Here is a 27,844-nt window from a genome sequence, read left to right as displayed (position 1 = left end):
AATTTGAGTCTTTATCTGAGCATAAAACAATGTCTGAAAATTGCATAGTAAATTACTAGATAATCACTTTTTTTTGCAGACTATCTGATTGTCAGAACAAATACTGGCTTTTAAGAAACATTCTAAATAAGTGCTGGGCAAAAGTGAACTTCACAACTCAAATTAACTTAGGCTTTTGTGAAATCCTAGTGTTTTTTTTCTACGTGTGAAGGAGAAACATCTCTTTGATTATTATATATTTGTTTTGCTGTGTATTTATACTAGTGTTTGTGTCAAAACCTCATTCTTGTGTCTTCAAATGTATGCATACATATGTGGAGGTGATATCATAAAGTTAAAATAAGGTATTTGTGATAAATATATTCTATTTCATGGTTTCTCAATTCATCAAGTAATTGTGACTGCTGCCTCTTCCCTAGCCTGGTATTCCTCTCCCTCATCCCATCTCCTTTTGGGGATGTTTTTTAATTTCCAGTCTCTAAGTAACATTAGCAGAAACATTGATTAAAAAAGCAAGCACTCTCTTAATAATTATTTTACCCTCTTTTTGTCCAAACAACCTCTATATCCCTTGAAGACCCAACCTTTATGATATGCTCAGATGTCCCTGTTCTGGATTTCAGATCTGATATATTGAATTCTAGATGGTCACTGAGAACTTTTTTACATTAAAAAAACATTATATGCTGGTGGGAGGCACAGTTCCCAATGGTCTGGCACATCAGACCTATGAAAAAAGTTTAGCTATAATGGAATTGCAATTACACATAAGCAAATCTGTGTTTGTCTTTTAAAAGTTTCTCCACTATTGTGTAATATTATGCAAAATTTACGTGTCTTATGCTGCCAAAAGGAGTTGTTGTGACCAAGTCAAGCTCTCCAAGGTGGGAGAATGTCAGAGCTGGAGTTCCTGCTTTGCCACAGCTTCCCTTAAACGCCCACGTCAGCCCCTAGTACAGAGGGCCCGGCAGGAGTGGGGGCTGCCTGGGACAGTTGGCCTTTTCCACCTGTCAGGAAGGAAACTAAAATGTTAACTTACAGAAACCAAGCATTCGCTCTTTTGATGAAGTGAGTTTGTTGGCATCAGTGGAACCAGAAGAGCTCCTCAGCATGTGTGAACTCCCCATCTGTATCTAGGTGCTTTCAAGATTAGTGTCCCAGGAACAGTGGCTGAGTTAGCGCCCAGACTCCATGCTGGTCTCCTGGATGGATGGGTCAGGTCTCCTGTCTCTTGTCTGTGTTTGTGTGGATGTGTGGGAGCCAGAAAACAGAGTGTACTGGTTTACTTGAATTCAAGTGATTTAAAGCAGCACCTGGTCAGAGGTCAGATGTGGTGTTTGGCCTTGGGTCAGGCTCAGAGCTCACCATCCCCAGCTTGTCTTCCCTCTTTTGTCATGGCTCCTCCTTTCTCAGCCCCCTGCCAGAGGTCCCTGTCTTTGCAGAGCTCCAGCTCAGCAGCATGCCAGGACGCTCCATTCCTCACTTCTAGGAAACCACACTTCTCCTGCTCTTTGGCAGTTTGTTTTTTTTGTTGTTGTTGTTGTTGTTTTTGGTTTTCTTTTTCACTTTGTTTCAACCCTGGGTGATCAGGTGGCTGCCGAGCTGCGGCTTGGCTGTGTGTTGCCCTTTCAAACCCATTGGTTGTTGCGGCTTCTGGGGGGCAGTGCCAGCAGGAAGGATGGAGCCGCTGCAAGGACACGGGGGTGTGCAGCCAGGACAGGAAGGAGGGCTGAGCAGGGTGCTGTGGTGCAGATTAGTTCAGCAGCCGTGACAGCTCCCCTTCCCATGGCATCAGCGATGACGACTGCAGACCGAGCGTCTTCCGTGCAAAAAGGCACCTTGGTGTGCTAGCTGTACGCACTAATTGGGGGACAGAGCTGCTAGGACAGCCCGAAACCTCTGTTCCCGTGCACTTTGAGCGACTAATGCCGCTTCCGGCAGTGACTGAGGAGCTGCCTCTCTGCTCCAGAAAGGCAGCACGGCTCTTGTTCCTGTCACTACACCAGCAGAGCTCCCCGGAGGTGAAGCGTAAAGCCCCACGTGTGCCAGTGGAAGCTCACCTTTGCTCTGTGCCACCATCCAGCACTTCACAAGAATTATGGGAACCTCAGGTGGCAGGCAGTCCTTTAAATTATTTGGCATTACCCCTACGTACCCGATCCATCACGGCAATTCAGAGTTTGATGTCTAAGACCTCTACACACCTGCAATTACTTAAATCCACAAAATTGCACCCATAGGTATTTGCAGGCACAAAAATGTTGGCATAAAATTAGAGGCCATTTCCTAAAACCTGTGCCGAAATTTTGATGATATACTGTATGAGGGGTTGTTATTTTGAAATGGATTTGTGGAAAGCAATTGAAAATCTCCAGGCATCCCATCTGTGTTTAAAGTAACAACAATAACAAAACTTTAAATTAGCATAGGAGATTTAAGACATTTCAGGAAAACATTGATTAAATCTGCCAATGAAATGAACGTGTTTGGCGAGTGACCTAATTAGTGTATACTTGGTTCTTTTTCACTGCACTGCTTACCACTAATTGCTGTTCTGCTGGTCTTCTCCTGACAAGTAAGGAAAAACAAGGATGAGGGATTTGTTGAGGAAATAGTGACATTCAGTTTTAATTCATTTGAACCTGCTGCCAAGCTTAATTATGGAACTGAGAAACTGAGACCGGGAGGCCCCCAGCCATTTAGGTTATAGGAGACAGACAGTGTCTGCCAGTGTGTTTGGGTAGCACTTATTGCAGCTAGCTATAAACTTGAGTTTGCTGATGCTTAGCTGTTTTCTTTCCCCCACAGGTTAAAAAACAAAACAAACCACCCTGGTTTTATTTTTTATATTTAATTATTAAATTTTTTTCAATTTAATTATTTAGTCCTAAAGGCATCAAGCCAATACAAAATTACTGGTATTGTATTTCTTAAAGGAAAGGTTTAACACTTATTCTAGATAGTCTTGTCTTGGATTTCTTTGTGTGTGTGCTTGCATGTGGGAACTTCTAATATGTCATTCTACAAAAAACCCCTTGGGATCTTGGAGGACTTGTAGCACTGGTGTGCCAAAGTCACCCTCAGTGTAAGTACACTTGAGGTGAGGGGCTCATGTTAGTCATAAGTTCAATGCCCATCTCTCGAAGCAGCAGGGGATAACACAGCTTTCCTTATTTGTGTTTGGAGTTCTTAAAGGAAAATGTCAGGATGCTTCAGGCAAAAAGGGGAAATAGTTTTGGTTTTGGTTTCCTGTGGTGGCATGGATTCTTGTGAGCATAGTCTGAAGGTCCTGGTTTAGAATCTGAGGTTGTTTTTCCTGATGTTCTGCATAAAAAATTGGGGGGGGAGGGCAGCGGGATATGTATAATGTATTGACCAGAATGTTTACAAGGCAGTGAACACACAATAAAAATGCTGTGCAATTTGAGTCTAGCAGAGGGACAGTCTGGTGGGGCTTGCACTTGTTTTTAAAGAAGGAAAAAGAAACGTAGATGTTTTCTTAGAGCAGCATCTGATTGGCAGACCCTGATCTGAATTTTATCCCAGGGAATGATTCCAACCGTTTTCCTACGTTTTCCCAGGAGGAGCCAGGGAACAGAGCAGGGATAGATGCTGGAGCAGCCAAACCCAGCCACAGTGCACCTGCCAGGGGCAGCCACAGCAGCCCAGTTCTGCTGACAGGGAGCACAACCCACCTCAACCACAGCGTGGACAAGAGGGAAGGACTCTCAGCACAGGGAGTTTGAGGCTTCATTTACGCTTTGGAGAACACTGGAGAGGATGTTCCAAGACCCAGTTCTAGCTTTTGTGGGGGCTAAATTTCATCCACCCAGACAAGTACATTAAAAAAAAAAAAAGAAAAACGAAACAAAACAAAAAAAACACCCCAACATACAAAAACCCAAAACCCAAACAGAAAAACCAACACTATTTAGTTAGTGCCCAAAACACAAAAAATGAAGTGAGATTATAAACAAATGAAATATGTTAGCATAGGTCACTAACACAGACTATAAACATCTACGTGGAAGAACAGAAACTGTACAAAAAGGCAACATGCCTGGTTTTCTGTTATATAGCATTGCAGGGTTCTTGTAAGGATACTTGAATGCTGAAACAGCCTGGGAACTTGGCTTCCCTTGCAGCAGATTGATGTTCTTTGGACGGGTTTTCAGCCATGGAGTGATTTTGTCCTGATGTTCTGTGTGTGGTGGAGAGATGTGTCAGGAGGGGGGAAGGCTAGAAAAAGATACTTGGAATGGAAATGAGCTTGAGGGAAGGAAAAAGAACAGCTTTGCTGTAGTAGTAATATTAGAATGCGTAGTGGGCAGCTAAAGGTGTGGGGTTTTTTGTTTCAAGACTCCACTGGATTTCTGATATGGTCATATAGCCCCTTGTGCTCACAGAAGAAATACTTAGAAGACATTCATGGTTTTAGATATTATGGACTGATGTTACCCTTCAATAATTTGTTATGCCTGATATACCTGATATCTATGATACAACACTGGAATATTCTTACACATTAGGGTTTTTGTTTACAAGCAAAACATAGATGTGAATAATTACTGTGCTGTCTAGAAAGTCATATTCTAATTCATTTCCTTTCTATTCCTTCATACATGAAGCCTGCACTGTACGCTGATGCTAAATATAAAAATCTATCTCCATTATCTGTTTTTAATTACAATGTTAAAATTACTTTTGCATGTTTACCTCCTAACTGTTGGGCCTGGAAATGGTGAAAAACAGAAAAACAATTTAGTTTCCTGAGAAGACTTCCTCACTGTTCTAAAAAGTAATTTCCTTTGTGTTTGATCCAAGCCATCCCATCACTTCCCAAGACATTTCAGATTTCCCATTTGACAGCTCTGGCTTCTTGTCAGAATCTCTCATATAGGAAAATGGAAGTTGCATCTAATTGTATCTCCTTCCTCCTCCCAGAAGTTTCTCTCCCAGAGGGTAAAGGCATTGGAGAAATCCAGGGAGGACTCTTGCTCTCTTGTAGCATGTTTTTTTAGTTCAAAGCAGTATCAGCTTTACTGCTGCTCTGCAGTGAGAAGAGAGCTCAGATAGCACTGCAAAGGAAAATGCGATGCAGGACAAGCTGATTTAAAAATGGCTTGCAGTAAAAAGGAAAAATCAAATGAGGGAATCAGAGAAGTTGGTCAAACACTCCTCACGTTCTGAAGTTGATCAAACTCTAATGTTAGATTTTTTATCACAATGTCCCTCAATCTGTCAGTGTCTGTATTGCAGCGTCCCTTAATCTGTAGTAATGCTCTACAATCTCCCCCAATCCTCCCCACGACAAGAAACCCTCCACTAAACAAACCAAAATAGAAAACTGAGCAAAGAAACAAAAATAAAGATCTCGACTTTGCTACAGAATAGTGCTTTTCATGCTCCTTAAGTTAGCAGTTTTCTTATTTCTTTCAATTTTCTTAAAACTTTGTGGAAGAGATTTAAGCCAAGAAACAAAAACATCCATGTGCACAAAATTCTTTCATAATTGGACTCACTCTTGCATTGAGCAATGTATGCATACCAAAATTATAAGAGAAATGTTTGTAATTTGAGGGGCAATGTGATCACAAGCACATGCTCTTATACCTAGATTTGGTGCAGAGTGGATGGCAATGAAGCCTCCCAGGAGTAGGAAGAAAGGCTGGGAAAATAAATACAAATGGATACAGCAGGAAATCATATCTGTGGTTGCCTGCTGTAGGATTTGTATTGACCCAGTAAATGGAGATGTCTGCAAAGAAGCTATAAATACACTTGTGCTAATATTATTAAAGCTTTCAGGTGGTTCAGTTTCATCCATACGGCTTTCCAGGGAGATGCCAAAGATGTGGCCCCTGGCCACAGCTTGTCTGAGCAGCACATGCCTACCTGCACTGTAATTGCTTAATAAGATGTAGGGGTTTTCCCTGGATGGATTGTGAAATACATGCAGCTGCCTAAATAGGTGCTTGGTAAGATTTTTAGATCTTCCTAATTCAGCTGAAATCTTTATGAGCAAGACATTTGAATGCTGTTGAAGATCAGAGAGAGCTCAGTGCTTTAAAAGTTGTGAAAAGTCCATTCCTTGCCTTCTTAACCCTCCTTTATGCCTTTAGGAAAATAAAAATACTTTCACATTTGTTGCTATGCAGTAGGAGCTTAATAGCACTGAGCTTGCTTGAACATTCCAGTGTTGCTGGCTAAAGGAGGAAAAAAATGGAGCTAGGAAGAGAAGATAGGACGTGACTGAATGATTAATATACAAAACTAGTGCAAATACTGGGAGTAAGAAAGCCACTTAAAAGTGGATGATTATTCCTTGCCAATCCCTAAGATCTAACCTCTAAGCTGTTGTTCAGATGATACCCCAAAGCAATTCCTGGCAGAGATCTGTCCCTTCTTCTAGCAGAGAGAGCAGTGAAATGGAAGGAATGCAGTTTAACCAAAGCTGAGACTTTGCTATCTCACCATCTTCTAGAGCTATCTGGCGGTTACCTGTAGAGCACACATTGGGATTTCTCCCTGAATTGGTCAGTCCCACCTACTGGAAGGCTGCTCTCCCTGCCCCTGCACACATGGTCCCAGCCTGCCAGGGATTTGTTGCCTTCCTGTTCTGAAGCTTAATCCTTGTATGGGTGTAAAGGACAGGAGAAAGGGTGTTTTGTCACGAAACCAGCCATTGCAACCTGTAGCTTTGTATCCCAGGAAGGTCCATAACGTTACCTCCTCTTATGGAAGAGATGAGGCAGGACTCTAAAGCACTGGAGTCCTGTGAGCATGTGTGGTGCCCTTCTGCTGCCAGGGACCTTTAATCTGTTAGGACAGACAAAGACCTGCCTGCACTGCCCCTCTGCTGCATATCTTCTGGTGCTTTGAACCTTCTGCTCACTGCATTCCTTAAACCCCACTAGGTTCAGGACAAAAGACGTGACAAATAGAGGTGTGGTGGCAGTGCTGCTGGAAAATGATGAGGCAGTGTGAGAGAATGGAAAGATTTTCCTTCTTTTTGAAAATCTTTATCTGTGCTCATACACATGGATAATACTGAAAATCTATATTTATCTGTTTATTTTTCAGGTTATGGTTTTGTAGATTTTGACAGTCCTGCAGCAGCACAGAAAGCAGTAGCATCTCTCAAAGCAAATGGCGTGCAGGCGCAGATGGCAAAGGTAAGAAGAACTATGTCTTTGCAGGATTATTTCAGCCGTTGGGTTAAATTTTCAAGGGTTTGTTTTGCTCCTGTTTTTCTTAAGGTTTTGGATTGCTTATTCCAAAGATTCTTTCATTCTTTGGCTTCAACACCTTGTTCATCCCATGGTTTGTGTGTTCTTGAGAGCTGTGTCTCATGTAGTGAGCTCTGCTCTGACTCACTCTCTGCCCCTCAGTCTGGAGAGGGTTTTAAGACAGAGCACTGAAGTGGAAGAGCATTGGAAATGTCTTTTGCTAAGTATTGGGTGAAAGAGTTGCCTTTTCTCCACCCTGAAATTGTCTTCAATTGGTTCCTTTGCTTTGGAAAAGTTAGTCTTTTCTGACATGGCTGGTGGGCTTCTCTGAAGGAGTGATTGACTGAGTATAAGGAAAATCTAGTTGATCTGCCTAGGTTTGGCTTCTCCTGTTTGTTGACTTTTGTTGGTTTTTTTTGTTGTTGTTGTTGTTTGTTTTTTCTTATTTTGAGGACATAAATGAAAGTGTAGAAGGTTGCTGAAAGAATAGTTGCTAAAAGTTGTCTGTGGGTGACTGGCATCTGTTCACAGAGGCTGCCAGAGCCGTAGCAAGCGAGCTCTGTCACTCTGGTCTTGGAATTGTTCTTCGACCCCAGGCAAAGGGGCTGATGGTGGGACAGGGATTACAGTAATGACCATCATGTGGTCCAGCTGTTGCCTTTCTGAAGGTGGAATAATGCATCTTTGGGCTCTAGACTGTGTCAGCATGCAAAAATTGCTGTTTCTTTGTACTTTAAAAGTGGCTTGCCTGAGAATCTCAAAAAGCACTTAAGATTGCCTGATTTAGTCTCGGTAGAAGTAATGCTGTCCTAGAATCTAAAAGAGTGAAAGCAAAAAGAGGGAAATCAACTAATAAACAACTGCCAGATTTGAAATTTCCACTTAAAGGAATGTTGGTTGTTTAAACCTTTGTTTTTCAATGATGTCTTAGTAAAAACATAGTTTTGTTTTGGTTTGTTGGGTTTTTTTTTTTAATTATTATTATTTTATTTTACAGAGAAAAGTAATTGCTGGTAAATGAGGTTCATTTGCCTTCTGCTGAATTACATGCATTGTGCCTGAAAGAAACTGGATGTCATAGATGTATTTGTGTTTAACAGTGCCCCACAATGCAAGCTAGGCTGTTTTATTGGCTCTTAGTTTTTATTGACACATGGTGATAAAAAATATTTGCTTCAAATGGGTAAAAGATGGCAAGCTGAAGAATGTGGACTTCTCCTAAGGACTGTGCTATTTTATTTCTCAGATATACGGCATCTCCTTGTTAAAATATAGGCAATTTGATGCATTACTCAAGCTGTGGAAAAGAAACCAAAGACAGGAGATATGTTTTGTCCTAATGATTGATATCAAGTAGCCATTTCTAGAAAGGAGTTAAGTCTATATAAATCTGTAAAAATCTAAATCCATATAAAACTGTACAGTTATAGATTTAAAAATATAGATTTAAAGATAGGATTGAAAGATAAATCTATGCTTGGGGTTGTCAAGATTCAGAACAATGAACAATTGCTGTACTTATATTCATGGGAACACCAGAAAAGACGATGACTTAAAACACTGTGGTTTGGATTGTCCGATATTTAGGGACTAAAAGCAAAGCCTGATGTTTTCAGAGTGGGAAGGGCTGAACCAGCCCTTGATTGGTTTGTTTTCTGGGGAACCTGTGACAGGAGTCGTTTTTTTTTACCCTGTGAGATTTTGAGGCGTCTGGTGTGTACACATTTGTTTGCATAAGACTGACTGTATTTTTATTATTTAGCCATGGTGCCTGGAATCTCAGATAGATTCTTTTTAGTGTGTTTGATAGCTCAAGATAAATATACAGCTGACTTTTCTTATCTCTGAAAAAATCCAAGTATTTAGAAAAATGGGGTTTCAAAGGAAACTGAGATGACTCCGCGCAAAGTACCTCGCATTGCTGAGAAGGCAGGAGCCTGGGAAAGCAAATCTATCTAGAGAAACATGTTAGTTCTTGCACATGTTGGAAGCCAAGTTGCATAACAGGACTGAAAGACAGCATTACCTGCCAGTGTCTGAATTACAGTGAGGGCTCGGAAGAGGTTATGAGGAAAGGGGCAGAATAATAATTTAACCTGCCTTTGTAGAAGTTTATCCAGTGCAGATTTATTTCAAAAGCTGTTTTAATGAGTGGGGAATGATGGCTCTCAAATGAAATCAAAATAAAAAGAGTTTAGTCCAAAGAAGTTCCCTAAACCTTTTGTGTGCCATGCTTTCATAATATCAGTGCCCTTCATATTTTATTCTGCTTTGCAAAGCAGTGAAACTGCCCTGTGTAGAGACCAGAGAGGAGGCAGACTGTAACCTGGGTTTCAGCAAATGTCTAAAGTCTCAGTTCAGCTGTGGATGCTTTTGAGTAAAGGTGAAAGAGGCATTGGCCAGCTTTTTCTATGTGCTGGCCTTCTTCAGTAGGGAAAGTATGCTGAAGTGTCGGTATTGTCTGTGATGTTTTCCTGGAGAGAGTTCTTGCTCGGAAAGAGTGATTCTTTCTCAGTTTTAACACAATATAACTTTTCTCCTAGAAATCCAGGAATCTTCTTTGAAAAACAAAAAGCAGAACTGAACCCCCGCCCATGCTGGCTAGCAGAAGTATCTTGTGGATACTTGAGTAAAATACACTCATTTTATCGATGCTAAAATACAGCCGCCTCGCTCTTTTTTTATATGGCATTTGGACACCATTTTGGCTGATCTTGTTTCAGAGTGCTGCCTCTGGGAGAAGATTAAACTCTGGTGGATTGATGCTCCAAGTCCCATCAGTATTGGAAAACTTGTTCTGTTGAGGCTAATACACTCCATAAACCGACAAAGGGGAAAAAAAACCAGCTGTTAAACATGTCTGAATTTCTCTTTTTGTTCTGGTTTGAAGCAGGCAGGGGAGGATTCAGCTGAAGGAGAGGAACAGTGGTAGTATGCCTGCAGAGGTAGTGGTGGCAGCTGAGGAGATGAGGTCTCACGTGGCCCACTTGGTGGGACAGGGACCCACACAAGGACCCACACAACCTCCCATCCCCAGGAGAGTTGCATGAGGCTCTTGCACTCACATATTGTCCCCTGGCTTCTTTAGCATTTCTCTCTCAGGGGTATGTGACCCAGGAGCTCTGACCACTACTGCTGTCCTATATTCATCTAAGTTGTCCATCTTTTGCAAGAGTGCTTCTTGAGTGTTTCATTTATTGAGAAGAATTAATGCAGTGGAGCTGCTGAGGGATGTGTTCCTAGCTGGCCTGGCTTATTTTGCTGTGTGTTCCCTGCATGCCTTTCGATATGCAGATTCATTTGTGTGTATGAAGTGACTGCTTGCTCAGGCTCGTAGAGTCCAGGTGGTTTTTTGGGTTTGTCCTCCTACTAAAAATGGCACGAATGATATGCCTCTGGATGATCTCACAGGAATTATTGATTTTGTTGTCTCTTTATGCTAGGGACTACAGAAACATGACAGAAAAAAAATTGCTTATGTGCATGATTTATATATCAGTTTAGATTTTTTGCAGATGCTCCTTTCCTGCATTTCCTAGAAAAATATTATAGACAGAATATGGAAAATTAAGAAGGAGAATCTTAGTAATATGGGAGTTGGCTCAGACAAGTAGAGAAGGAAGCCTAGTACACATGAAAAATGTATCAGTGTTCTAATAAAGTCTGTAGCCATATCTATTCTTGGGATTTGCTATAGTCCTTCACCCAGAATTACACAATCATGAGGATACTTCTTAATCTACTTTATATGTAAGTTTTAATGATGCCAAGGAGTCTAAATCACCTGAAAAATCAATAGAGGTGTGCTGTCTAAATAAATTTGAGCATCTGAGCTTGTGTCAGCCTGCAGTTGAACTGCAATCAGTTTATTCCTTCGCAGACATTTGGAGTCTTCTCTATCATTTTTTATTTCCAGTTCTAGTCTGCTGCAAGATTGCATAATGTGGAAGTTCAGGCGAAGGTAGGTTCTTGCAGAGTATCTAGCTTCTTTAATACCTAGCAGCCCATCAAGAGTGTTGAAACAAATGCATTCACAAAGGAAGTGTTTTCAGTCTTGCTTTTATAAGGATTAAAAATGTATTTGATGTTGTGTATCTTCTCTGGGTTTTCCTTTTGTGTGTATAATGAATTTAGACATCCTCAAGACCTACGTGGAAAATGCGGATATTGGAGGAATATTTAATTAGTGCTGGCAGTTGTCTAAGTCCAAGGGACCATTTCTTGACTACTCTGCTGCAGTAATTGCCATCCAGAAAGCACACTGCAGGAACTGGTTCTGAAAAAGGGCTGTGCCAGTAGGCTCTGATGTGTTTTCCTCCACAAGGGAATTGCAGAAAGTGGTTTTGCTTCTTGTGTGATATTTTTCTCATCTTTCCATCATGCAGAAGTTTAAATCCCTTAAAAGGGAGTAATCGCCATCTAGGTGAAAGATAAAAGGGAACAGTTTCCCACAGAATACAGCCAAGCACAAGAGCTTCTAAAGAGGAAGGAGAGCTGGTTGTTGTATGGTTAAATAGACAGATTTTCTCCAAGGAAAAGGAAATCCCACGGAAGAATCTTATTTATTTTCCAGACTTTTGGGTAGGTCTTAAGCATTGCTCTGGTATGAGTCAGCTGGCCAAATAAGTTCGTTCTGTCTGCTTATTTTTCAGCTTCATGTTCTCTTTTTTTTTAAGTTACTTCCCTTTTTTTCTGTCAGACACCAATACTCTAAAGGACTGATCCTTAAAATGGAAAAACTCTGGTGAAAAACCTTCTTTCCCATATTTTTTAACCCAGATTTTTAATGAAAAGTTTTGTTTGTTTTTGCAGTTTAAAAATTCATGAAAATAATAAGAGTTCTGTTCCTATAAAATATGAAACATGGCCTATACACACGATACACTGGTTTCCTAACTCATGATTGAAATGTCTGCAGATTTTAGCTAATGAAACCTTAGGATACTGATTGATCGAGTTTTTTGATATTTTTGGTTAACAGCCTTACTGACTGAGCTGACCTTCCTTCTTAAACTAAAGTGGGTTGCTAGGAGGATTAGAGCTCAATATTGAAAATTTCAGGCTTTGTTTTACTCCTGTGCTTTAATTATCAGATACCCCATCCCCAGTGAACTGCTCTAATATTTGTATCAGTGATCTATAAAACACTGTTGTCGTTTGCTGCTAGAGCGGGAGCTGGTGCCTCTGGAAACCTCACCATGCTCAGTAGCGTAGGAGAACCTGAGAACATGGCTGTGCTGGCCACATTCCACATCGTTTCTGAATGAATTGCACAGCCAGGCGTAGGCTGCTGCTGCTGCAACAGTTGTCAGAGACATTTGGCACAACTTGTATGTGTGTGGAGTACTCTACAGTGAGCTCTCCTCTTCTTTTCCTAAAATGTGCACCCTCTCCCCCTGTGCTTTTGTGCAGCACATACTGGCTGACCAACACTGACCTGAACTGAAAACAGTCCTGGGTTCAGTGAAAATGAAAAGTTATAGCTGGAAAGAAATGAGAGGTAGTTTGGTTTAGATTTGGAAACTACACATGCAAGTGTCTCTCTCCTTTGACTTCTTTTACCAAGTCAGCCATATCAAAGGTGTCCTGCAGAAGCACTAACCAGAAGTTCCAAGTTTCATGTACTGCTACTTATCAAACTCATGCTGTTCTCATCCTCTCTTGCCTGCTTTTTCATAAACTCTGTTTTTCATAAACTATCTTTTACTCTTGGAATGGGGAATCATAGTTTCCCAGATGGGACTGGCCATTAAGTACAGGTTTTGTAAATATAGGATATTTTTCCATTTCTTAAAGGATAATAATTGACAAAGCAAGAGCATTAACAAGATGCTAAATTATTTGTTCGTATTAGGTTTTATCTCAAAATTTTTTAGGAAGATATGCCTTTCAAAACCTGGAAGATTTTTTGTGTTGTTTTGTTGGTCAGTTGGTTGGGTCTTTGTTTTTTTTCCAGATTTCTACTGTCTAAATTCAGGATTCAAATCACAGAAGTGCTATCAAAGGGCTAATTTTAAATTTCAGAAAATCTGCACTTGCAGGTGACAGTGTCTATGAGTGTCCTAGGCAATCAAGACTAAAGCAATGAGCAGTTTTACACAAACAATGGTAGATTGGGGTGATAGCAAAGATACATGACATTAATGGAAGGACTTCCTAGTCTTATTCAGCCTTGAAAATGTCATACTTCTACCTGAGAACTGTATGGTAGCTGGTGTGAAATAATCTTAGGATCCTTTTCCTGCTTTCAGATGGGCATTCACAAGCCAATATAGAATGCATTACCTTGAGCCATTCTTGAAAGAACATCAGGTTACCTTGGGGGTACTAAAATCCAGCAGTCCTTTCATACTAGCATGTGTTGCTCCTAAAAACATGTAGATCAGCATGAAGGAGAGTATGCACATCGACAGTGTTTGAACCACACCTGCCAAATTTATAAACAAAAATTTCTTTGGGGGTTTTCAGAAGTGCTTAACTTGACATAACTCTACTCTCAGAAAGTACATGGAACTTTATCGTTGGCTAATTGAGAGGAATTAGGTCAGTACTATGTTCCTTTGTTCCCAAAAATTGTAGCTCAGCATCTTTCTTAACCACTAAGTTAGCTTAGAAAATCTTACAGCACACACAATCATGTTTATTCTCTAGCTATCACCTCAGACAGACCTGGCCATGGTATTTTCCTTCCCTTTTCAAGTGCTGCTTTAGTTTTTAGATGTAGTTGATTATTTATTTTTTTTTTCCATACTGTAATTTCATCTACCATTAGAACATTCCTCTGCCTTTGAAAATTAAAATACAAACAATCAGTAAATATATCCACCTCCATGCTATTAATGCCTTGCACCACAGAACAGATGCTTAAAATGAAAACTATAGCCAACTTTCAGGCTGAAGAATAGTGGAATTATTGGGTTCTTTTCGGGTTATGAACTTCAGCCAAACAAGAGTTGGCCTTTTTTCATAAATACACATTGTTCTTGACTTTCCTCTGACTTGGAACACATTTGAATTGGTAATAATACAGCTGAAATCCACAGAGCTTTGGCAATCTGAGCTGGGGAGAAGAATGGGGCTCCCTATCTTTAGCACTCACATAGCTATACGTCTTGGAAGCTCTTGCACACTCTTTGCAAACCCTTTATGTTTGTAGAACAGGAAATCTGAGTCCTGCAAATGAGTTAAACACTGGAGTCAGACTAATTCTTTTTTGCCTCCATACCCAGGAAACTCCAAACGCCCTACAGAGGAGTTATCCAACCACAACTATGCAGCTTGGGAATTTGGAGCTCAGACTGAGCAAAACTATGTTCTAAATTCAGTAAGCACAGCTTTACTCACCAGGAAAAACCCAGCACACTCTGAAATGATCAAAAAACAGTGGTTTTAGAAAATATTACTGTGGTAGAAAACGGGCACAGCCTTTCTTTCAGTGACATATCATTTAATTATGTTCTCCTGTAGATCAGCCTGAGGACAATGCTTTCATAAGGTGAGAAACAAAAATGCATTGTATCTAGCATGATGATTCATATAACCTCCAGCAAGAGGATATGTGTATGCTTTTTGGGGTACCCCTTAGTCTGGACTGAGACACTGCTTCAACAAAGCAATGCAATTTGTGTGAAAACTGGGCCACTTCCTGATTATTTGGTTTGGCTTGGAAAGCAGGTGTGCAAACTTCAGTAGCATTTCTTTTGAGTTGATGTGAGTGCCTGTATAACAGCTCATCAGCCTGGAAATACACAGGTGCACACTCTACCAGTAAGCACAAATCTACCAGTAATATGCATAGATATTCCCTGTGCACCTATGCATTCCCCTCTGAATATCTAAATGTTACATATTAGTGAATACTCTGCTTGTTATTTCTTCATTAATGACTGTCTCCCATTCAACCAACGTGTCTGAGTGGTTTGGCTGTAATCTAAATGAATTTTTGTTTAGATGCAGTTTTGTTCACTAATGAATGACATTTTTGTCACTATAAAAGGAACTATTTTTCCTTTGTATAAAAATATGAAATTAGGCTGTGTTCATGCTACATGCAATGTACATGCAGCTCACTGAATTTTTTAGTCCTTTCCCTTTAAATATTTGTGCTCAGAAGGGGAAATAATGATGACATGAACAGCTGAATTCTATTTGTAGTCAAGATAAATTAGCTTTGATGTGATCAAAATAAATGTAAGAAATAGAAGAATGTAAAACCAGTCATATCAGACCAGAATAAAGTTTCTTCTGGTATCAGATTCTCTTTCTGATAATGCACTATAGAGCACGTGCCAACAGCGGAGTACAAGAACCAGACAAGCATCTGAGGATACTTCCCCAGAGTAGTCTCTTAGCCTCTAGCAATTTGCAATTTGGGATTTCTTCAGCTTGTATTGAATAGACATTTGTAGAACTGCCTCCCCATCCCCAAATAAACAATTTATGCCGCCTGTTTTACATTTAAAATTTTGGCAGCACAACATCCAGCCATAATAAATTCTTCAGTTTATCTTCATGTTTTTCAAAGATCATCTCCTTTCCTTGCTTTAGACCTGCAATGCTAAATTTCAATTTCATTGATTGCTTGCTAATTCTTGTATCAGAAGAGACAGAAGGCTCTTCTTCCCTATGAATCTTTTTCATGGCACTTACAATTTTATAAAATGCAATCATAACTTCCTTTAATCCCTGTTCTGTTCCCAGTTTTAAGAAAGATGTGCCAGGATGTGCATGCGTCAATAGGGATGTGGTTCTTAGAAGCAAGGAGCAGTTGCTAAGTAATGAACGTGAAGTATGTTAAAGTGGCTTTGTAATATGAGAGCAGAGCTGACAGGAAGCTCAGAGGGTCATTTTATATCAATATGCTGGACATGAGGCGGGTATTGCTAATGCTCTGTAGTGCTGCAGCCTGGGAAATGGGAAAATGGACACATGGAGGAAGGATACATTTGGCTGGTATCGGGCACTTTGTAAGGCAGTCCTCATTTTGTACAAGGATAAATGCACATACTTGATTAAACCTAGGAAGATCAATTTTTTAAATAAGAGCTGCCAGCTTTAGAAAAATGTACCCCAGAAATAATTGAAGTGTTAATAAAAAAGTAACAGAGCTATCCCTTTAAAGCAACAAATGAAGAGAAGGACAACCCCTAGTTCGAGGACATGTGCTTAGCGCGTCAAAGGAAGTATACCAAACTCCCCTGTCTGTGTATAAATAAGGTTTTATAAATGCCTACCTTAAAGTCTGGGATTGTTTGGTCATATCTTTCCTTAAATATTAGATCAAATTAGTATCTGTCATATTGGTGAACAATACCTGAAACTGATGCCACCAGTGGATCAATATCTGTCCAGTTCTGTCGGCGGGCTTGAGGATTCCATCTTTGCCAGGGGTTGCTGCAGCCCCCCTGTGCATTTTGTCTTGCATCCGCTGCCTGGGCACAATGTGAGCAGCAATGCTGCAGCACATGCCTTCGTATGTAAACCAAGGAAAGGACTGCAGCAGATGTCATGCTGTGCAGTGAATCCTTGTTTAGGAGAGGTTTATATTCATATTCTGCATTCTCTGAGCTCATGGGAAAAAAAAAAAAAAATAAAATTTAAATTAAAAAAAAAAAAAAATTACTCTTTTGTTAGTCATAGTTCAGAATGGTGGGCACGTAGAAGAACCTAGGGGCCCTAAATTGCCAGTTCCTCTACTGTGTAGAGAGGTGGAGTTTTTCTCTGATTCCCAAAGGTGCTGAGTACATTTGTGGGGTCTACACCTACCAAAGACACCCCTTACACTGCATTAATGGAGGTGCAATGGTTACTTCCTCCGCGAAGTTACTGCGCCTCACAACTTTGTGCTCTCAAAAACCAGAGAGAACAATGAAAACTTTGGTGAAAGCTGTAAAGGCTTTTTTGTAGTTGGAAAAGTTGGACCTCTCCCGTGTGACTGCATGGCAAGAATATAAGTATGGTGTTTGGTAGGAGGTATATTTTTCCCTTGTTAAAATGGATACAGCTTTGTTTATCTGGGTGCCAGTAACAAAGTAACAAATTGGGGGGTGTTCAATGATTATCACTTGTCAGTCATCTTCTATCCTGATATTCCTACCACGATTCAAAAAGGAAAAGAGATTGTGAAGAAAAGATGTTGGTTTCTAATCAAAAACTTTGGAGCTGGGATAATTAAGGCTTGGTGCTAGAAAGCTTGGCTTTGAATTCCTCAGAACAAGTGAACATACCTTTCTAGTAGTTGAGACTGAAGTCTGTGTCTCAGACATCACTTCTTCATGCAATTGAATCATTTTTGGGCTTTAAATTCAGTCGGTAGACAGGTAAAGAAAGAGAAGACTCCTTGAAGAAAGGCCTCCCCATCTTCAAAGGCATCTTTGGCACTTTACAACCCCACTTAGTGGATAGATGATGCTGTTCCAGTGCGGTATCACAGTTCTGTCTCTCTGTGTATGGATATAGGGGGTTTTACGTTTTGCCTGCCTAGCTGATAAGTATTCAGGAAACTGTATTTATATCAATGTGTGCCCACATTTATAGATGATAATTTAGAAATATTCTTGAGAAAATTTTATAATATAATAAGATTATCATGAGTAGTGAAAAGTATTACAGTGGTATTTTCATAATATGTGCTGCTGGAGTATGACTATTTGCTAGTAATACCTCTAAGCCCTGGGAATAAAATAGTATGTGTTTTTTAGGAATGTGCTGTAGAAATAGGAAGGAAATTGGAGGTAAATTAAATCTTGGTCATAATAATCCAGTATTTTTTCATCTGTCAGCAAAACTCTGCAAAAAAATCCAAAATAACAACAAAATTGTAAACTCTGAGATGAGATTTGCTGTCTGCTTTAACTGTGCCTGTGGCTTGCAGTAGAACTACACAGCCTCAGGGTTTCCCAGATATTTCCATAACTTATTTGTCCATTTTGCATAAAAGGTTATGATCCCACCATTTATCTAAACATTTTCCTAGTCACCTACTCCAATTATAGCTTGTTATGGAAAGCCAGGACTATCATTTATATATCTGCGTTGCTTTGTTACAGGGATGCAGCATAAAAGCAGCATGTGGAGTCTGTGAGTTGAGGGTTTTCACAGTGTCTTAGCTTCCAAAAAATCTTTCCCCTTGCTTAAAAACTGTCCATCAGTGAAAGGTCAACACTCCTAATAGAATGACCTAATTCACTTCAGCCTGCCTTCCTACTGCATGGCACATTTCACGTGGTAAAATCATGGGTTTGGTAAAGGAGCCAGAACTGATCCAAACCAGGTTAAAGCCTGGCTGTAATGGGGTCTCAGTCATCTCACTGCCTTGCCCTCTCTCATGGGGCTGCTGAGCCTAGAGTAATGGAAATGCTTCCCTTTCAGAATAAAATTTAATTAGCTGAAATACATAATGGCTCTCTTTTGTATGATCAATCTTCTGAGTCTGCTTGAACTCAGGCTTTCTGTGTTAAAAAAAAAAGAACGTTGCGTGCAAACTCTGCTTTGCTTTGCTTGAAGTTCAAATAAATAGTTTCATCTTGCATGATCACATTGTTGCATGCTATTTACTTCTCTCGAGTATACAAGCAATTTCCAGATCGGCTTACAGGGGTGCCTTGAAGAGGCTCAGCATTTTATGTCAGTGAGCAATTAGATTGGCTACAGGGGCACCTCTCTGCACTCCTCTAAGTGACTGTTGTGCTGGCTCCCTCTGATCCCAAGACATCTGGGAAGCCTAGTAAGGACTTATCTAAAGGACATGGTCTAAAGGACTTAGGCACTCTCCTCCTGGGAGCATCATCTAGTACTTTATCCTTTATACTGGGTTCTACTAAAGGTTTTCCTTTTCTTTGTCGAGAGGTCCTTTGAATGTGTAGTAGCTGAGACCTGAAACACTTTATACTGTGGCGGAAAGCTCTCACAAAATGCAGCGCTCTCAAGTCACCTGGTCTTAACTGTCCATAGATCAGATCAGGCATTGAATAATAGCTGTAAATACTATTTATTGCCTGTTTGCTGGTATTTCTTTGATAACTCATTGTGTCGGTCTTTAACTTAATACTCTAGAAGTTAGTTTAGTAGTGGTATTTGACTTCACAAATGCTTTTCCTTCTGTAATGTCCCCTTTGTTCCCATGTAAATGGAGTCCTTTCACTTTAGTCTTTTCCACTCTAGTCAATCCACACAAAGCATTGGGAAAGCAGAATGGTACCACATTTGCATCCTTCTTTTTATTATTGTGAATGTAACACATTCTTTTTAGGGTGTTCTGACACACCTGTCACAAAACTGTTGCAGATATGGATCTGAGCTGCGTGGATGTTGCAATAGGCAGATAAAGTCTTTGTTCTGGGATATTCACAGTTCTTCTTGTGATATTCCACTGATTGATAGCGCTTTTCTATACCTTTTCTATTTACAATCCACCTTTCTTGAATCTGGTTGAGTGGAGCTGTATGCTATTTTTAAGAGAGTCTGCAGTGCTGTAATATGTATATTTTACTGCCTTTTAGTCAATTGTGATGAGCACTGTGGAGTTTGCATTACAGATTCTTACTTTTAGCAGCTGTATAAACTACATTATTTTGCATGTTCTATTGTTAAATTTAATTAACATCTGCTAATTAAATCTCTGGATGCCTTATCAGGTCTAGATTCAACTGCAGATGTTACATTTTATAAGCGCAGGTTTATAAAATGATACCACAAGTGTTTGCAAAGGTTCACAGCTAAAGGTCTGTTCTTCAGCTTGTCTTTGGTGAGTACATCAATTGGTTGGCTGTTCAACACCATAAATGTGACACCTCAAGTGTTTTGAGTTGTGCTGGGAGAGACTTGGTATCCCAGAACTTAATTTCTAGTCGTGTATAATTCCAAAAATATAGTAAGCCAAATAGGAGATGTAGAAAGTAAGTTATATTTATGTGTTTCTAAACTTTAAATGTTTTCTGAAATGCCACTTTTCTCAAAGAAAAGTGGATGTAAGAAAATAGCAATAGGGATAGATGGGTTTCTAACATATTAAATCTTGGAATTTTTGCCCCATGGCAACATTTGCTTCAATTATGCTAAAATCTCACATTTTAAGAAATGAGGATTAGGTTCCATGAATTTTGCAAGTTTTTATTACTTTTAAGATTACTTTTTCTTAAAAAAAAAAAAACAACAAACCAACCAACCAAAAAAACCAGCCACCATAAACTCTATTATCTATGCAGATACTTCACTGCTAAAAGATTTAAGGTGGAGATGGAATGGTGAGAAATATAAGCCTAAGCTGAAGAGCTAATAAGATGCAAATGAGTATTTTACTAGTTCTCTTCTCATGTTTTTGGTTGTTTGTGTTGTGATTTTTTTTTTTTTTTTTTGTCAGAAATACTGTTCACATAAATATTACGCAGAGGAAAACCTTGAGATGTGCAAAGTGTTTACTAAGAGAATTATCTACTCTGTTCAAATTGGTACTCTTGAGAGATGCACTCTTGAGATATATGTCTCTAATATTTGTTTTAGACAATTGTGAAATATTGCTGTCCCAATATAAATATCCAGATGACAGATGCATGTACAAATATTTTTTCAGGGAATCAAGTTTGGTTGTTTTAAGGCAGAACTTGATTTTAGTGAGTAGGAGCTCAAATCTGGAAGTTTGGATGACTCAGGTGACCCTCAGCCTTGTTGTACTGCTGCTTCTAATAGTTTTTAAAAACAAGATTGCTTAGAGTCCCATAACAGTCATTTGTGGTTCTGAAGTTAGTTGGTTTAAAATATAGATCTATATTTTGGACCCAAAGTTAATTGGGTTAATATACCCATGTATATTCGGTTGGCAATAATGAGTATAAAGTCATTTGTTAGAAATATTTCCTGTATTGTTTTATTGTTTATTGACAGTCTGGGTCCCCAACTAATATTCCACCTATGTAAAATACTTCACTGTGTCATCTCTGCTCATTATTTTACCTTGCAGCAGAAATGGAATATATTGAAGGGTTTTGTTCAGCAGATCATCTCTATTGATCTTTTAATTTTAATTCCATTCACACTTTTTCTTAGTTTCTGTTTAAGAAAAAATAATTCAAGGTAGTGTGTATTTGGCAAAAGAACCTCAAATATTTGATATTGTTCTTGGTCATCAATAATGAAACTGCCCCTCCTTAACATATTAGTAAGAATGAAAACAACCAAAAACTTTTTTCTTTGAAAACAAGCAACAAACTTTTGTTTTCACCCTTAGTGATGTGGTTGCAACATTTTATTCTGGAAGAATTTAGAAATGGGAGTCAGGTTTGCCTTTAAAACTCAAGTCCAAATAGAGGAAAATAAATGATTCCACAAAACTCTTGGGTGGGCCCTCTGTGCCTGCTGTGGATAGTTTGAAGCCTGAATGCGAAGCTGAGATAACAGAATTTTTCCCGGAGGTCAGCTTGGCCCATCAAGCTGAACCAAAATTTAAGCATCTGGCCTTGTGGGCATCTCTCTCTTTATCAGCCACGGTCAGTGAGGTGTACTTTGACCTGCTGAATCCATGAATGGTCTCCTCCCTCACAAATCTGAAGAGCTGAAAGAAGAGCAACTGAGGCGTGCTGGGACCTAAATCATAGGTGTGGTTCCAGCAGTTTCTTCAAAAACCCCTTCCAAAAACAGACCACAACTGATTTGTATAAGCAGTGTACATTAAGGGAAATATTTTAGCTGTTTAAGACAGCTTAGAATTTTCAAAACCAGCCCCAACAAAGTAAAAAGCCATAATTAATGTGCTTGCTTAAAATTAGAAGTCAATAGCTTGTCACATTCTGCAGAATGTAAGAAAGAAGCCTTTGTATCTGGAGCTTTCCATGCAGTGCCCTGTTATACTATTACAGTTTTCCGTGTTATACCAATATAGTTTGCTATGTGCTGTGTTTGTTAAGATGAAACTGTAGCATCAAAAGTGTTATTAACTTCTGCTGTTCACTGTATGTGTAAGGATTTTATTTCTAGATGCTGAATGACAGATGGGATTGAGGTCTGACTGTGTAAAACTCGCAAGGTTCTGACACATAAACACATTACATCATAGTAATACATTGCTGATTTCACCTTCCTTTACTGAAGGATAAACTAACCTGAAATTCTTACGTGTATTTTCAGAGAAAAATATTCATGTGGATGGATTCTGAAAAGTGGTTGATGTGTAATAACCTGGTTTTGGACCAAAGTCCTGCAATACGCACAGGTCTGTGATGAGTAGGTCATGAACCTGGCTGAATACCATGGATTAGTAAATAAGTAATTTACTAAATATGTGGTTTCAATTAAAGGTAATGCACTTATTCAACAAATGTGAGGTTTTTTATTTTTTGGCGCCTTCTAATTCCATTCAGTGCTCATTACCTGAGCACCAACACTGTGCGTAGCTCCATAGATGTTACAAATTAAAATCCAGTGCTTGAAGTGAATAAAATACTTACCACAGGAGAAACCGTTGGGATGCCTTGTGGAGAAGTTGATTTCAGGCATTATCTCTCGTTTCTGCTGGCGTGCATGTGCACGCCTGCCTGCCTCACATGTTGCATTCAGGGAGAGAGCGATGAAAAGGTCAGATGCGGGCTATGGATGTGATCTCTGTTCATCTTTCTGCGCTGATGAAGTTTTGTTGATTGAATGTAAATATGCCTTAACTCTTCCACAGCATGTGCATCAAAGAGAACATTATTAGAGCGAAGACAGGCATTTGTCGGTACAATGAAAGTAATACTGTCTGTGCAATACTGTTTAGAGGTGGCGTACAGTGACATCCGGATATATTTGCATCTAAATGAGATGAGCGTTTCTTTTCATTCGGCTTTGATTTACCTTGATCGCTACAGGTTTTTATTCCTTCTGGGATTTGGGGAACTGTATTTCCATTATGCACTCATCTTCCCTTCACATACTGTCTGCCACCTCCAGTCAGTGCCGCCAGATAAGTATATATAATAAAGATCTTTTACATCAGATCTGGTTACCATGCTGTCAGGCCAGTTACTGGAGTCAGGGACTCAGGAGGAGCAGTGAGTGATGAATATAGTATTTATTTAATGCCTTCTTTTTTTTTTTTTTCCCTTGTTTTTATGTTGAGTATTGACTGCTTCAGCATTATTAATGTTTGTGAGAAAGAATAATTAGATGATAATGCATAGTTCCAATTTTTTTGTTTTAAAATTATTTTAAAATCATTCATTTTCCTTTTTTTTTTTTTCTTTTTGCCTCTGAAGAGCCTCAGTAGTCCATTAATCAGCATCCTAAAGATATGTGCCAGACTCCCTCACTCAGTGAGTTTGTAGATTGCTTTTGGATGTTTCATCTATGTCAAGATGCTCTATTTGTTCTATGTGTCACTCAGTGTGGGTTAGCTTAACAAAAGCATTTCTTGGCCCAGCTCTTCTCTTGGTTGCACCAAGTTGCATTTTAAATCAAAGTCAAAGTAAATCAATTTAAATCTCAGTATAGTGCTTATGTGTCTTACAGGGTAGCCAGAGCTATAGCACTTAAAGATAATAATGTAGAAAAATACTCGGTAAGTAAAATTTGTAAATCAATATACATGGGTGAGCCTCTTGTGTTGCAGAATCTAAACTTTTGCTTTGAGTTAATGCAAGGTTTCAAACCCTCCTTTGCATGATATAGTCATTCGCTGAAGTTTTCTTTACTTTCTTTACTTCTGCAAGCTCTAAAAAGATTTCAGAACTGTTTTAGCATTGGTAAAGGGGAAACGATCATTTGTTGGCCATTGTTGTTTGAATTGCAGTACTTTCCCAAGAGCACTGGACACTTACCAAACGCAGAGGAAGGTCCATCCCATGGCCCAAGGACTGTGCAATTTAAAAATGCAAAGGCAATTACACAAGGTAGTGACAGAGCAGTGTGTGTACTCTCCTAATGAGAGAATTATACCCTCATTAACAAGACCTATCCTCACTGTCCTCACTTTTTCTGTCCCTCTTCTCATTTCAGTGAGGGGTTTCTGATTTCTTGCCTACTTACCCAGGTTTTGTATGTTCATGTCTTACAATGTTAAGTACATTTTCCTTCAGTGGAGCATCTCCAATATTTCCCTTTTCATTCCCACTCCAAGTCATTGGGGCAGTCCTGTCCTTCTGACATACTTAATGGGATTTGTCAAGTCCTTGGTGTAACCATGTTTTATTTCCATGAGTAATGAGATACTGTGATAGGGCATCTTGTCCTGCCCTAAACGAGACATGCCAAGCCAAACATGAAATGGAATTCCAAACGCTATGTCCTATATGTTTGTCAAGTGTGTGATCTATTTTTTAGAGACCCAACTCAGTACACTGAAATATTTTACTACTTGTGAACTTTAGCTTCTGTTAATATGATTGAAGCAAGTGGAAATGGAAATTGTCAGGGCAATTTAACAAAGCGAGTCTGTAAAACTCATTACATCCCAGGTAGTAAAATCACTTTAGAAGGAACATTCTTCAAACTTGAGCTTTATTCAGTAAACTGCATTGGTGCCTGACCTTTTAAGAGCTTTCCCTTGCTTGTGAGGGAGGAGGTGGAAAGGCCCTGTTGTTCAGAGCTACCTATCTTAAATTACAAACAGCAGCCAGACTTGACTCTGTGCGTTAGATCACATAGAATGACAAAGTGTGCAACTGCTCCAAACAGACAGTTAAATGGCCAGCTATTTAGATGAGTTTGATCTGTATTTCATGTAATTGTATACTCCATAAAGCAGTAAAAAACCAATGTTGTGTGCTGGCTGTATTTTAGCACAAAGTAAATCAAAGTATCAATCTCGTGTTTGTAATTCAACCTAATCTTATCAAGACCTGATGTTTTAAAGAAGCTTTAGATTGATACTGGGTTGTGGGTGTGTGATGGTTAAAGATGCTTTGGAGAAAATAATTCCCGTTAGGTCTATATCTAATTTGCATAGCAAGATAAATTAGCTTGTTGAGAACTCTGTAAGACCATGGCTGGGTTTCTCCTGCACTGCAGTGTAAACATGCCCTTAAGTATGCTTCTCTCTGCACTGTCTCCATGCATGTCTCCAAATAGATGACAGGCTTTTCCTGCCAAAGTTATGAATGAGCTGTCAATCCACCCTAGATAACAAATTTATGCTATAATTTTTCCTATTTTTTTTTTTTAAATACTTGATTCTTCCAATCATACGTCACAAATTTTGATCAGTTTTCATACCTGAAAAGCAAATGTGTCACGGGCTGTGTCTCTACCAGTTCATTATTTTAATTTTCCAGCATCTAAACAGTTATGAGCTGTAGAGATTGCATTTTCTTGGAGCTATCCTTTGCCGGGCTCATGAGCACAAGTCGGGTTGCTCATTAGTGAGCCCACACAGAGTTTAGTCCAGTAACCTTTGAAGTAAATGGAAAGCCTCCCACATATTTATTGAGTGTCAGATAGACATTTAGTGCACATTGTGGCATTAAAAGATTTTGTCTAATTACATAATGAGGCTTTTGCCTTATCAGTGTAATTTGTGAAGTTATGGGCAATATGTTAGACCTGACTGTGGAAAACTTTGAAAAGAGAAAGTGTTACCCTTCTTTGGAATTTTCATGGGTTTTTGTTTTGTTTTTGTCTTTTGTTGTTGGTGGTGGTTTTTTGTTTGTTTGTTTTTGTTTGTTCTGTTTTGGGGGTGGTTTGGGGTTTTTTTGGTTTTTTTTTTTTTTTTTTTTTTTGTTTGTTTGTTTGTTTTTTGTTTTTTTCTTTTCTTTTTCCATTGGGGCTTTGCTTTTTTTTTTTTTTTCCCCTCTTGGATCTGTTACTATTTTATCTAGAAGTTTCCTGAACATCTTTACAGATAATTGGTAAAAGACATAAGTAAAAATAAAAAATGGATTAGAATTGAATGAGAGTGAGGAATAGAAACTTTAAAAAGGGAAGTTTTTTCAATTAGAACTGGTATCTGGTATAAAACCCCAAAAATATCCATATTTTTTATTTTCTATGAGCAAAAGGATTTGCAAATGCATGAATGGTACTGAGTCCTACATGCAGTGAGAATAGTTGGGTCCATAGGTGACAGATAAAAAGCTGTGTAAATTCATAACACTCCTGGTAGGAGTCCTCCTTGTGCGTGTAATCCACAAAAAGTTTGCCAACATAAGAAGTGATGGAAGATGATTATGCATATAGGTAATGGAACTCTGCAGTAGCTGTTTTTCTACCACAGAGTAGTACTGATCTTTGTGTATAAATTGTTTTACATCAAGGGGAACTTAGTGCTAAGCCAGATGTAAAGCCTAGGATGACGCCTCTTTAAAAATCTGGCCTTTTTCCATATAGAAAATAAGTGCCCCTTGCTTTCCAACAGGTGAAATTTATTCCATTATTCTTGTACATTGGTAGCATTTCTCCATCTCTGTTTAAATTCCCTTCTCCAGTGTGTGTTGCTGCCCTGGATTGGAAGCATTAAAAGGGGAGCAATTATAGAAAAAACATGAATGTTTCAGGAGGTGTTAGAATATAAGTGATCCACCATCCTGAGGAACAGGAATGCAATTGAACCTTTGGTTGTAGATATATGTGGCATGCTTTATGACTTTCTTTCATAAATACTCTCCTTTGCAGAAAACAGAAATAGGGATAGTTGGGACCATGCTCTGTTCTATTAATCAACCTGCAAACCATGTGCTGTAATGACACTGGCATAATACCTTTTTTAAATGGCTAGTTGCTATGCCAAGCATTTTAAAAATACATATTTTAAATACAACAAATTGTGTTTACTGTCCATAGCCGGATAATCTATAGCTGCTGTTGAGGTAGGAAGCAGCTTTGAAGGTTTGCATTTCTGGAAGGAAGGTTGACAGTCATTGAAGGCATTTAATTTGCTGTTGAAAGAAAGTGTTTGTTTAAATACTCAACTTGCCTTCATTTATTAGACTTGTTTATGTCACATAATGCAGAGTTTTCCAAAAGTTTTGCTTTAGAACCAGCTGCAAACTACCTGTAGTTTCTTCAGACTCTGCTCTGGGGCTCATTGAAATGATCATGAATTGCCTTGCCTTAGTCAAACATTGTTAACCACCATTGTTTTCCCTTTATTTCTAAAATTTCAGATTTTAAGGCAAATTATTCATCTTTGAATATAACAGATAATGCAGCAATCACTCCTTCCCCGCATGCTCCTCTACTTGAAATGCAGTCAAATGTTGATGAAAAAGGGATTAAAAAAAAGGAAGACAGTAATGGATTTTGCAGACAGCATTGTGATTGATTAATAAACCTCATTCTCTGTGTATGTATCTTGTCACTATTTCCTCAGCTTTTGCAATGCTATGGTTACATTTCAATTTTTGGCCTTTTTTTCTCCATTTGCATTACTTTACATGTGTTCCCTTCAGTGTCATCATCTTTTTAAGTGCTTTATTGTTGGTAGTAACTGGATTACAGATTATTTACATTAACACATCTCCACAGCCTTAGCAGGAAAGGCTGCTCTTCCCTCTTTTTACCAAATTCTATGAGATACTGCAACCTGGCCTTAGTTCAGAAAAATATTTTAAAATATGGTGCAGTTCCAGTATTGTAACTGATCGTATTCATTTTTGTTCAGAAGATGAACTTAACTATGTTTAAAATTAAATATATGAACTACTCAGCCAGTT

General features: G+C 39.0%; 1 protein-coding gene across 8 annotated transcripts in view; it reads left to right on the top strand.

The window, feature by feature from the left end:
- The window catches only part of RBMS3 (RNA binding motif single stranded interacting protein 3), a 706,233-nt gene that overhangs the window by 436,969 nt on the left and 241,420 nt on the right, over window positions 1-27,844 (top strand). For all 8 annotated transcript variants that reach the window (XM_040055262.2, XM_040055272.2, XM_040055279.2 and 5 more), the window contains one exon: window positions 7,084-7,175. In XM_040055262.2, the coding sequence (XP_039911196.1) occupies window positions 7,084-7,175 (92 nt within the window). The remainder of the gene's footprint in view (window positions 1-7,083; window positions 7,176-27,844) is intronic.

This window comes from Hirundo rustica, chromosome 1 (genome assembly GCF_015227805.2).
Source record: "Hirundo rustica isolate bHirRus1 chromosome 1, bHirRus1.pri.v3, whole genome shotgun sequence".
Classification (NCBI taxonomy): domain Eukaryota; kingdom Metazoa; phylum Chordata; class Aves; order Passeriformes; family Hirundinidae; genus Hirundo; species Hirundo rustica.
Note: the sequence above shows the minus strand (reverse complement) of the source record. Positions and strands in the feature narration are given on the sequence as shown.